At 40.9% G+C, this 13,554-nt stretch overlaps 2 protein-coding genes across 8 annotated transcripts in view; one reads left to right on the top strand and one right to left on the bottom strand.

Annotated features, from left to right (window-relative positions):
• Nucleotides 1-13,554, top strand: part of LOC111863636 — a 525,149-nt gene that overhangs the window by 424,004 nt on the left and 87,591 nt on the right. For 4 of the 7 annotated variants that reach the window (XR_004512927.1, XR_004512928.1, XM_023850131.2 and 1 more), the window contains one exon: nucleotides 10,220-10,277. The exons of 2 other annotated variants lie outside the window; for them this stretch is intronic. Coding sequence is in view for 2 of the 5 variants with exons in the window: in XM_023850131.2 (XP_023705899.1) it covers nucleotides 10,220-10,277 (58 nt within the window). In the remaining 3 variants the exon portion in view is untranslated. Of the gene's footprint in view, nucleotides 1-10,219; nucleotides 10,278-10,546; nucleotides 10,786-13,554 lie in introns of those variants that run through there. One more of the 7 variants, XR_002842639.2, reaches the window with a different exon arrangement.
• The window catches only part of LOC111863631, a 349,465-nt gene that overhangs the window by 298,371 nt on the left and 37,540 nt on the right, over nucleotides 1-13,554 (bottom strand). The gene's annotated exons all lie outside the window — the stretch shown is intronic.

The raw sequence follows: 13,554 nt of genomic DNA on the forward strand, positions 1-13,554 counted from the left end.
TTTCTTGAATATCTGAATACTTTGTTAGGTCAGTTACAGTTTACAATTTGGGGTGCTGGAGTTTGACTCCCTGGTAATACCTTCCAACATCCTATTCGAGTTAAAAGGAATTATTATTTTTTTTCAACAGGGACGAACAATAGACGCCGTTATCTTGAATCCTCCACAGAAAAACAAAGATTATGAACGTTAACACACTTGAACTTGTATTCGGAAAATTCCCCCTTCTAGTCTCCTACTGGACATAGTAATTTTTGAAATTTTTCTTTTTCCTTCCAGGCCAATATCGGGAACCAGTTAACAAGCCAACTTATTGGTAGCAGAATGCAAAGGCCAAAGCCCCTCATTAGGCACGATTCGTCGACTACATTAGGTGCTAGTCTAAATAAGCTGTGCAGTTTTTGCCATAATGTGTTTGGGATTTCTCATGTTACTGTCACGTATCCCGATAACGAGACAAGTAATTAATGGGTTCCGGATTAGGCGAATCGATTTATTTGATATTCACCAGGCGGAACTACAATTAGTTGTAACCACCCTTACTGTAACTATAGCACTTCGTAACTACGAACAATGATAACACCACATAAACTAAAGTCTTCACTTCTAACTGCCGATTCCCTCTTATGTTGGTCAGTTTTCTCCCTGAGGTAGGTTCTGGTGGAACCATATGGAGCACACCTCCTTTAAGAGTAGAGTTCTTCGCTGTTACTGTGCTTAGGAGGTTCGTTGCCGTGTGAATGGAAACGTTTCTGTATGCGTTGCCTAGGAATCGACGTGACTCTGTATGCAATGCATTGCTCCTTCAGTCGTATTCGTTGCTGTGGAAACATGTTCCAACAATTCGCCGTCCAGCAGCGCCGCCTTCCGTGTTTCCACGGGAACGTGCTCAGCGAAGCTCCGCCCAGCAGGCGGGCAGACTACAGCTTTCAGGCTCTATGTGACAATATATACGGCATTTCAAGAGCTGGCTCTACTTCTGTTTTCAGATGAAACATGATCACTATACTGACATACTACGTATTTGAAACACTGCAGCGGTAGAGATCCAGACTGAAAATGTGCCGTTTCGAATCTCGGCTGAGACGTTAGCTATAGTGATTGATGTTCTTTGTGGTTCTTCTCAGTCCTTCCAGGCAAGGCCTGAGATAATAACCTTGTTTCTTTGAGTTTTATTTCAAATCCATCGGTAATCCTACCATTCCAGGCTCTACAGTGTAGATATTGGAAATTTCCTAAAATAAACCCCAAAAATATGTGAATTTGAAGTCTTCACAGTGATCGCAAAGATTCCCGCGGCTGATATCGTGCAACTGAACAGCAATTGCTTCAACACGAAACCGTTTGTCTGGTAATACAAATCAATGTTTGACAACACCAAGACTTTCTTTGGAGAGGATCCTAGTTAACTAGTGCAAAACCTTTCATGTCACTGAAACATCTTTCCCAAACAACCATTTTAAAATTAATTTTCCTCCTTTCCTTCGTCTTCCGATTTCCAGCAGGTTTCCCATCAAAATTCAGTATTTTCTACTTGTTTCACGTGTCCGAGCTACATGGCCAGCACATAAAATCTCCATTATTTAAATTGTGCATGGATACCACAAGGTGATCTGTACAAATTATTACGTTTCGTCTCATATTATCCATTTCGTTTTCAATTCGAGACAACGCAGCTGCAAATATTATACTGGGAGTCTTCTTTCAATTATTTGCACGTCATATAGCTCCGACAAGATTTAAGAGATCATAGGACTATTGTAATAAAACAACATGGGATGGCATGTATGTCATTATATAGTAATATATTTTCATAATATCATAATATAGTAATTACATCCATTCGCAATTAAAGACCTGCACAGAAGGAAATAAATGAGCACTCTACCGGAATCAGTGTTAATTTGTGTTCACAGTGACAAACACTTTTTAGCAAGGATCTGTTTTGCTTTAACTAGCTGCATGGTACAGTTCATTGTTGTTCTGCTACTACAGAAATTCCTGTCTTCTGCAGAAAAAGTACCCCATTTCTGTGTAACAAAATACGTCATTGGATTACACGCTAAGCATCTACGGTCTATCCCACACCCTTATATATTGTTTGCATTTGAAACATCTTGTTTTTATCCTCCCATGTAAAACGGTTTCCGAAGTGTTGTCTTTCTTTCAGGGTTTTTTTTTGGTTGATATTTTGTATGTACATATATCTCTCATCCTCTCTGTGAGAGCTGCATTTTCGGTCTTTCTCGCCTTTCCTGATGTAATCGCCTTAACACTCGTAGCTGCAGAATATACAGTAAAAACTGTCCATCAAGTATTCTGCTTCTGTTACATTTTCCTTAGATCAATGCAGGGTCCTCGACACATTGCTCGAAGTACCCTGAGTCTGTGTGAGGTTATAAGCAGTAAAAAATAATATTACCTTCTTCTTGAATTAGTCATCATGTATTCTGAGAGATATGTTGAAGTTTCGAGGAACCTACTACCTCTTTCTTCAGGGCAGAAAAATATCTTTTATCCGGATGAAACGTTAGTACCTATGAAACAAAATAGACCATATCCGCACCCAAGAAGATTTTAAACTGAACCCTGAATTTATATTTTTCTCGTAGAATGAGAGTCTGAGTTATATATTCGGGTAGGCCGCGCCATAGCTGAAGCGGTTAGTCGCTGGCTTCCCACCGCGGCGGCCCGGGTTCGATCCCGGGTCTGGTCAACTGGGATTTGTGGTGGACAAATAGGTGCTTGGGCAGGCTTTCTCCGAGTACTTCGGTTTCCCCTGCCAATCTTCATTCCACCAATTGCTCCACAATCACCCTCATCTATCATCTGGGGCTGGTACAATAGGTCAGAAGTGGCCGCAGTACAAGGGACTCAGTCCCACCCCACTAGCAATAAATAAATATATATATATATTCAGGTAAATTTACATTTTCTCTGTGTTTTATAATAAGTATTGTAATTCTGAAAACTTCTAAAATTTCCTGGCTACTAAATGCAACTGAAACCATTGGTGGTGCCTTATGCACACTTCATACAAAAGTGAAGCGCCTGCCACAGGATCAAAGACATTTAGGGTAACGCCATCGGTTCCCTTGTGGCAACCAACTCTCACGAGTTCCCGCAACACTTTGATCAATACTAATGTCATAAACAGGAGAGATAATTTTTCAGTTCCTTGTCCTGGGAAATGATTACCTATATACTGTAGTCTTCGACGTGCAATGAGGCCTATAAAAAATCGCTCAAATAAGGACTAAATACAAGCTAGAGTTGTGTCTGAGTTTCACTGCTTCCAAACTGGTGTGGTCCCCGAAAATCGTGCTCTAGGGAAAAATATACGCTAAAAGCAATTTCCATCAATTCAACGGAAAAACACTATAACTACAACGAGTTTTTACATTCTCCAATAATTACGTATTTATAAAATAAGCTGTTTTGGCTAACTCTGGTTTGCTGATCTTAGATATGACGGTCGGAAGTTGTAACGTCCGAATATGTCTTTGTGCCAACTCAAGCATCGCAGGGCGATATTTACTCATTTTATTTATTATTAGTATAAAGTAAAGTAAAGTAAAGCTATCCCTGTAACAGGCCGTGGAGGGCCATAGGGTTGTGAGATGTTGAGGTTCCCACATTTTACTAGGCAATCGGCTCATAGATGGCGGCAAGGTTGTCAGCCCTACGCACCGGCCGTCCTTTACCCCCAAGAATATTCAAAGAATATTCCTGGTACTCATTTCTGTTAGAGGCTGAGTCGACCCCAGGGCCACAGAGCTACCGGAATGATTATGTCAATTGAAAAAAATCCAATTATCTCATCGCGATTTGAACCCACGACCTTCCGGCTTGTAGCATAGTGCCTCAACCAATTATGCTACAGCGTGCACCTAGTATATATTTCATTATTAGTTGGTGTGTTATATATTTATGATTCATGTTTAGTGTATGCAAGATATCGAAAATATAACCTATTATTATAAAATCTGAAATAATCACTCTTTAAAATGAGAACAAACATTTCTTCGCTAATAAACATCCATTCTCTCTCATTATAGTTGGCAAAAATCACAAGAGTAACAAAAGAAAATGCAAACATGAAGAAACATTCTCTTTTAACCCAAACATCAGTAAAGAAGAATGGGACTTGATGGAAATTATTTGTGTTCAGGCTTGGGTCAGAATATCAGAATTAATATGAGAAGTTAGTTTTCCTTTGTTACCATAATTAGAGATGCAGAGACCTGAGGTAATACATATATATATATATATACGTATGAACAACAGAAAATAAAGCAGATTCGAAACGTAATATGCATATAATCATAATGAAAGAGTTGGGACAGCTTAGTCGGCATAGCGACAGGGTACGAACTAGACGAACGGGGTTATTTTCCTGTCAGGGGAAAAACTTTCTAATCTCCATAGCGTCTATACCGGTTCTGTGGCCCACACAACCTCCTATCCAAGGGGTACCCCTGTCTAATGTCGAGGTCAAAAATGGTGGGGTTACACCACTACTCACCCTTCGTCTTCATGGTAGGGTGCTTAATTCATTTGGCGCAGGGACATCTTACATTACCTTACGTTTTTCTGCGTTAGGCCTGCTCTGCTTGCTGGTGGCTTACTCTGTCTGGTTTCCGGCAACGAGGAGGAGGGAGCTTGTTCCTTCTGCACGTCCGTAAATCTCTACCAGACTCCACAGCTTAACACTCCATACTCTTCATAAACACCGCTGTGAGAAACTCAAACCTCAAATCGATCTTAAAAAAATAAGATAAATTAATGTTGACTGGATTCATCTGACACAGTATAGCGATCAGTAGGGGACTCCTTTGGACTCATTCCGTAGAAGGCTGGGAAGTTATTGATTATCCGAGCAATTATTATTTTCCCGAAAAGGAACCTTCTCCATGGAGTTAGTCACATAGTAGGAGGAGGATTCGTTATGGATCGTTTAAGACATTGTGAGGAATAGTACATTTCTAGACAACGGCTCTTTAAAAGCTTATTTCGTAACAACGAATACGTTTGGAGAAACCAAATCGTTGTCATAAGATTTACACATGTTTCGTAGCAACGGATGAAACACAAAATAACAGACGAACTGTTCCATGTGGTGGTCCCTCTTCGGCTCGCCCCGAGTTGTAAAAGGGAATTCATTCGTGAATATATTTATTCTTTCGTAGAAGATCTCCAGTTCAGTTCAGTTCAGTTGATTCGAAACACATGCTTTCGAGTGTAAGTCAAATGCTCTAGCCCTGGCAGAGTCCTCTGACTTCAGGACTTCAGGATACAGAAGCGACAAGATTAATACGTAGAAGCTTACGCAACTTTCCAACTCACGGGCGTGTAAGGGATAGGGCTTGCAGAAGAGACCTTTCTTACATAAATAATAAATCCCCCTTGACATGATGTGCCCACTGTCACAAAAGAACTCTTATGATTGGTTGATGGATATCCGACAGGTCTGCTGTCTAAATTAAGAAGTGCTGTCCTGCATATGCATTATACTTGGTGTTGGAGAAATGTACTTCCAAAACTACGGCTGTTTTCATTAAATATGTTACGTTTATTTTGTTTCGTTTTGCATAACATGTTGAAAACTGTGAATAACGCATGCAAAGCGAAGTTTTAAATTAATGAATTATTTAAACCAGTTGAATAGGATGCAATAAATGTAAATTACGAGGGCGCATAAAATCCTTGATATCATGTCCCACAAGTAAGTGTGTAAAACAGCATATGCATACAGTCTGCATAGTTAACGTAAAATTTAAAACTGTATTGTTTTACATTGGTGTAAAACGTATCGCACCCCAAGGAGGCAGGGAGTGAAGGGAAATATTTGAACCTAAGACAGAGCAAGTAGCATGAGACTACGTCCGACTCATAAAATCAGGAGGAAGATTATTCAGGGCATGCAGCACGCATGTCAAAGACTATAGAAGTTAAAGTTGTCTTTGTGCCTAACTAATTGAGCATTGAACCATGAAAGAATATGGGGCAGTAAATATATAGATGCACATTCTCTTGACCTCGGCACAAGTTGGAGGTGAGTGGTCAGCTTCACGCCCCAGCGCCTTTACTCCCGGTACCCACTGAATAAACGGCTGGGTGGGCCCCAGAGCCGGTCTGGTCGAAGATGTCTAAGAATATGAATGACTTAAATGCTTTTGTTAGATAACCAGAAGGCCGCGCCATAGCTCAAGCGGTGAGTCGCTGGCTTCCCACCGCGGCGGCCCGTTTTCGATCCCGGGGTCTGGTCAAGTGGGATTTGTGGTGGACAATGTGGCGATGGGGTAGGTTTTCTCCGAGTACTTCGGTTTCCCATGTCAATCTTCATTCCACCAAATTCTCCGTCATCATAATCACGTGTGGCAGGCTACAATAGGCCAATCAGTGGCCCCCGTGCCGAGTGAAACCAGTAGGACTCCGACCCCCACTAAGCGAATTAAAATAAAATTATATAACCCGAAAGCAAGGGACCAGCTGGGAGAAGTCAGTGTAAGTGGGAGCACGGAACTAAGTTGGCTGTCGAGGAAATAGGATGGGGGATATGGATGGGACTGAACTGGCTGAAGTTACTTTCTTATGAAGATGGCAATAAACTTTCAGATGCTATAAAACAGGCGCCCCCTCGTTGGTGTCTTCACCTTATCGTGGTGAGGGGGTTTGAGTATGCCAAGGACCCTGAGAGCTATACCAGCGGTAGCGTAGCTACTGGCAGGGCCTCCCTTGCTGGACAGGTCAAAGGGTAGGCATCAGACGAAGAGAGACACCAAAAACCAAAAACTGATGCCGGAAGCAGCGTCATCAGCAGCGACTTGAAGCACAGAACAAATGATGCTCGAGATGGTTCAAGTTCGTATAGCAACAGGCGTGACCAGAGTGGTTTGAACGGCTGCTGTACTGCGATGTGGAAAGCAAATGGAAAAACTACCACATTATCACTTTTCCTGGATAGTCTCTTTCCAAAAACAGAAGATCACATTAAGTGGAGGAACTGTTCTGGAAGAGACTGTGGACCTGTCATCTGACAGTTACTGATCAATCAATCAAAACAGGCGGAAGCGGCTAGTAGCGTCTCGTAGAGGGCTCTGGTCCCCACAGTTAGTTATTAGAGAAAGTACCTTACAAAATCACTCCTGTAAGTGAGCTGCGTGTAGAAGGGTAATCCAAGCAAGAAACCAGCATGAAGCAGGCAGGAAGCCTGTTTTACATCGCGCTTTGCTTCATGCTGCCTTCTTGTTTGGCTTGCTCTTCCAGCCTGAAGATGAAGGCGATGTATTCCTCCGCAACATAGGTTGATTTTCATCGAACTACACGGCACTATGTTCCAGAAGATAAAACTCTTCGTGGGCACCTCTGTGAGATCCTGAAGGCCAACATGGCTTAAGCAGATGTTCACCTTACATTGTCGCCAACATATCCCATGCGAACACACTTCAGGGGCTGGTCGCAAGTATCATTTCATTTCATCAGAACTCATACTGGGATCACACTAACGCCTGAAGACCAATAGAGATTTTGTTGCAACTGAACTGGAGAAATTCCATCATGCGTCAGTGTGATGGAAATGTAATTGCAGTTTAAATTAACACCTATGTGTTATTCGGCTCAATGTTGAGTGACGCGAACTTAAAGTGATCAGCAGTTAGCAAATGCAAATGTTCTCAACAACAAGTGCTAGATCTGCGAACAAAGTATGGGCGAAATAAGTGCTTAACAATTCAGCACATATTACATATCTCAGATATTTTAGGGTGGCAATGAATTCCAACTTTCTGTAACTGTTCCTCTTTCATGAGCAATATTTCTTAAGGAAGAAGTTCTGAATTGAGAAAGACGGTAGAACAAAGGGGTTGTATTGTTCGCTGTGAGTTCTAAATATAAAAATAACTATCTCACAGAGTTATACTGAAATGAGTTCGGCATATTTTACTCGTTTTACTCTCTCTGAGAAACAGAAACAAGAAGTTCACGGAAGACTTTATGAGCATACTTTCCTTTATATTGTCACGTGTAGAGTCGGTTGTTCCGTGACTTATAGACAGGTTCTGGATTGGATGATTGGATTCATTGACACCTTATTCACACCACTCGGAACTACCGGCAGTACAGCGGTATCGCTGATCTACACCCTTTACAGTTCAGCCTTACATACACATTAGGGTTCTCAGTCTTTACTAGTCTTATCCTTGCAACGGATTTATAACAGTCTCACTATCAATTCAAATCACATATGAAGTCATCTTTTCACAGCCTAATTCCTGTCTTGCCATTATTCTACAACTGCCAATTCAGAAGATTCAATTCAAATCCCAAGCACATGTCATGGCAGGCTGGCGTCTTGGAACGCGACTCTCTCGACAACTCCACTGAGCACTTTCTTTATAACCACTTTGCATGGACCATGCAGAAAACACAGCTTCTCTATTATTGGGTAGGTGAGTTTACAGCGCAGCTGTATAACAATGAAAGTTACTAGATTATTGCTTGTGTATTCTTTGCCGCGGGAATATATTTACCGGGTCGTTTCCTAGCAATGAATGTCTATTCTGACATCGCTATTCCGGCTTTCGAGTGTCATATCACAATATGCTTTAGTATGTGTAAACCTTTACATGATGAGAAATTACTTACTACTACAGACAATGACTCTGACAAAAGACAGACCCGTCCTCTCGTCAGAGAGGTCGCCCCGCAATAAGAAGACCTAAACTGTCAAACAGTAATAAGTATCTGGTAGTGAACTCCAGATTGGACTCGACACCAAGATTAACTGGCTGACAGGCAGTCGCAATGTGACTTTGACTTTGACTTGAAATGTGTGCAACCCGTGTAGAGGCGGGGTCGAATCCCTCCACCGTGACCCTGCGAGCCGTAGGAGGTGACGAAAAGGAAGTCTCAAATCTGAGACAGTAAATAATGGTCGCGTGTAGCAAGGGACTCGAACCCGAGACAGACTGCGCTGGCAAGGCCAGCAGCATATGTAAAAGACAGACGCGTCTTCTCGCCAGAGAGGGCGTCCCACAAAAACAAAACCGTAACTGCCAAACAGAAATAAATATCTGATCATGATCCCCAGATGGGGCTAGAGGGCTAGACACCAAGACTTACTGTCTTTGACTTTGACACTGAAGTGTGTGCGTTGAAAGCAGTAGTATTGTTGTTACAATATTAGTTTTCAGTCAGCGACCTTCAATTCTTCAAGTTCGACTGTGTATTCTGCGTAACTACAATATATATATATCTATATATCACTTTAATAAGTACTTATCTCTACATATAACGATATCCCACGCGATATTTATTGTGAGAATCTACAAAATCCATAAATATAACCTGTGGATAAATGCAGAGTTTTTAATTTTAATGGAAGGACGTAAACATTATGCTTTACAAAGCTGAAATGAAGAAATTGGTACGGCGCATTAATCACGGAATATAGTATGTCTCAAGTAAGTGTAAAGGCGTGAAGTAACAAAAAGAAATCAATTATATTACTTCAACGAGAGACGCCCGACGAGAATCATCTGACTGCAATGCATACAGTTCTGGAACATAGCGATAGAAGTACATCAGATGTAGAAAGTCAAGGAAACATTCCGGGGAAACAAAAGTTATGTTAGCTCAATTTTATTTGAACATGACTCGATGCTTTTGAAAAAAAGAACATTAGCTTAGAACACAATATCGGAATGGCGAATTGAATATTACGATTATATGATATTAAAATGTGAACTGATAAGGCGAAGCCATGAAAGTGGAGTAGAGGTACATACAAAGACTGAAAATTTGAAGTACAAAAATCGTATTACAGGTAAATTCGTTAAGTGCCTGGTTTGCAAATAGCAACATGAGAAAGGAGCATTGATAGCGAAGAAAAGAGTTTACATGGCAAAGAATATTATCTTCTTTGATCATACATCATGAAGAAAGCAGTCTTCTGGAATGTGGCACCGTGTAGATGTTGTGTTAACCGACGTTTCGGAGGAACGTATCATCTCCATCTTCAAGGTAGAAGGAAAAATAAGAAAATCCGCAAGCGAAGAGACCCTGGAGATGGAGACGATACGTTCCTCCGAAACGTCGGTTAACACCACATATACACGGTGCCACATCCCAGAAGACTGTTTTATTCATAGTCACCGCCGTGAAAACCTCAAATCTTACGTACATCATGAAGTCTGATAAAAGTTTACCGACATTTCAGATGAATGTGGCGCCTCCATTTCCAGCGTCAAGGAATAAAGCAAGGAATCAAACAGCAAGTAAGTAACTCTTCATAGTTTCTACTGTGAGAAACTCAGATATGAAATATTTTAATCGTCCTATCAAAAGACATTCTGAGGGAAAAACATGAGACCAAAGATGTAACGAACTGTGTGTACTACCCAAATATGCGTTTTCGTTGGAGCAGTCGATCTTCGCGTTCGACCTAATCGAAGAGTGGTCGGTACCTTCTCGGCCGTTCTCAGCTTCAGTGCCTTTGCTTTCATTTGAGGAGCCCGGCAGAGGCGTTTGACTGACAAGTGCTAGAGAGCGCTGTTCGACTCTGACCGGTCTGACCGTGACCTCCAAGGTGTGTTGTCTATTACAGGCTCGTAACGCTGTGCAACATCGAAAAGTTTCGCCGGTTTATAGAAGTACAAGACTATAAATTCATGTAAACTATTTTCAATTATCATGCATTATGCGATCGTGAAAGTAAAGAGTTTAAGAACGTTCAAATGGAAGACAATATTTGACAAGTTGTAGCAGCAAGAGTTTGAGGAGATGGTAAGTGCAGAACATTTCATTTGTTTGTTGTTATTTTATTTCGGCCTAATGCATTGTACAGTGTAGTGTAATTCTGTGCTTATAATACTCATTCAACCACGCGGACGAGACCGACTAGACTACCTACAGTGGTGGTCCGCTGCATCAGTTCGCCACTGTCTGCCTACCGTGGCGGTCAAAAGCTCCAGCTGGATCTTGCCTTAAGCGAGCCGGTGTGTGTGTGTGTGGCAATGAAACATTATGCTAAAATAAGAGCAGGAGATACTGAAAACATTAAGTGATCTTTCTTAGAAGTTACATGGGAGATTTTAAATAAGAATTGAAGAAATTTGCAAAAAATTAGAACCGGAATTTTTCTGTAGAAGACACTGAATATTACTGAAGGAAATGTCTAGAGCAAGTAGAACAAATGCCTCTGAGTATGAATGCTAGCAGGAATACTTATAATACCGTAGGAAGGTGTGATATAGGTTGATCAGGGAAGGGATGGAATTTAGAATCTGAAAAGCTTTGGAAAAGAATATGTCTGCTCGAACATTCTTACGGAAGAGGACGATTTTAGAGCCATATTGTATCAATTTTTGTAAGATTCTCTTCGCTAACTCAACGTTCATGAGAATCTTTTGGGTCCTAATTTCCATCCAGTATCCATTCGACTGATAGATACACTTTCCTTACTTTGAAGATTTCGAATTAGTTTATTGTAAGATACCCATTATTTTTAATTTAGGCTGGACACACATTTCCGTAATTAATTTTTATACCATCATAACGCAAGTAGATGCCCTTGTTATGCTATTATTATTATTATTGCTCTACAGCCCTTTGTTGGGCCTTGGCCTCGTTTTCAGTTACTTGATCCTATACACAGACCCTCACAAGGCCTCTACCTATACACAGAGCAGTACAGACATCCATACCTTGAGTGGGATTACAACCCGTCATCTCAACGTTCGAGCGAGCGAACACAGTTCATGCCTTAGACGGCGCGGCCACTGTGATCGGCTGTTAACCTTCATAATAAAGTTAAATGGCAATTTAACTTGCCTCAGTCCCTTTTAGTTTGAAAGATAGATGTGTGTCTAAACCCAAAATTTTAATGTTTGTTGTTTCCTTGCATTTGAGACGTAACAAATTAGGTCTTGAAGTATAGCGAAAGTTTTTTTCTTTAAATCGCATAGTGGGGGTGGAGTCACGCTGGGTCCACTCGGCACGTCGGCCACTGATTGGACTATTGTACCTGCTTTGGGTGATTATGATGATGGAGAATTTGGTGGAATGAAGATTTGCAAGGGAAATCGAAGTATTCGGAGAAAATCTGCCCCAGTGCCACTTTGTCCACCATAAATCCCACTTGACCAGACCCTGGCTCGAATCCGGGCCTCCGCGCTGGGAAACCAGCGACTAACCGCTTGAGCTATGGCGCGGCCTTGTTACGTCATACAAATGAGCCAAAGTAGTCAGCTCAGGGATGTCGGAAGGTACCTTGTTCGAATCCCGAATTAAATTAATTATTTTTGTTATTTTCCCCTAGCCCTGTCGGCAAATATTTCAGTAGAATTTCTTAAATAAAATCGATTAAAATAATAATAGCATTCTTCTTCACCTGTATATTGATTGATTGATTGATTGATTGAATGCGTGATTGAGCTCTATGTTAACCGTCAAGGTTTTGCAGATGCTATGGAATCAAATGAGAATCGGTGACTTTTCCCTCTTTTTCTAATTTAACGACGCTATCTCATCTATATATTTTATATGGTGTCGTGTATCAGGCAGTAATGAGTGATGAGTTGGGAAAGATGTGGAAAGAGGCGGTCATAGTATATTTAAGACATTTTTCCAGCATCCTTTGTGGATTGAGGATGTTCTCAGTCTGAATGGTCAGCTCCTTGACAGAGGGCCGGACTTGCTGCCTCTCGAACAGAATATTTGGCATCAGCTGGCTTTAGCCTATTTAAATGCACGGTTTCAGATTACTCTTGAGGCAGACTGAGAATAACTACGACACTTCAGAATCAGAATAGACGGTAACATGGCTGGTATTCGAAAGGGGTACCACTCGAATACTGGTTTAGATCGTTAATGCTACGACGAACTGTTTGAAGTCTTAAAATTCGTTGGTCGCTTCAGCATTGCAGTAAAATTCTAGGTTCACTTCTTACCATTTATTTGTAAGAGTTGCGTCTTCATCAGCGCACTTCTAGCAGTCCTCTTTAGAATTTCACCTTATGCAGTAAGCGTCAGGAAGATATGCAGTAGGAAGCACAACTCAAAATCGATTTTCCCCATTCCACTTTCTGTCTTCGTTGAATTTTAGTGCGAAAGAAAGCAACTTGCCCACCGGCGTAGAAGATCGAGTTCTTATATATTAAGAAAATAGGAATATAAGTTTTGCATAATTTTGATACTTTGTATGCTGCTAGTTGCTTCAGCATTGGCATAATTGTAATTACTTCTGACAAATTCGCGTGACTTACAAATATAACCAAAAAACAAGGTAACAGATATAGGGCACAAAACTGCAGGACTGTGAAGATAAAGTCAGCACCTGATTACATCTGACAGAGCATCATCTTAGGTGAGGAAGCAACATTCTGAAGTACTTACTTTTTCCTTCACGTTAATTTTTACAACATCAAGAAGAATAATAGGGTCTAGTTCTTTCATTTACTCCGTTCAGTTATTCATTCATTCATTTATTCATTCACTCACTCACTCACTTACTTACTTACTTACTTACTTACTTACTTACTTACTTACTTACTT

The sequence above is a fragment of the Cryptotermes secundus genome, unplaced genomic scaffold, assembly GCF_002891405.2.
Source record: "Cryptotermes secundus unplaced genomic scaffold, Csec_1.0 scaffold99, whole genome shotgun sequence".
Lineage (NCBI taxonomy): Eukaryota > Metazoa > Arthropoda > Insecta > Blattodea > Kalotermitidae > Cryptotermes > Cryptotermes secundus.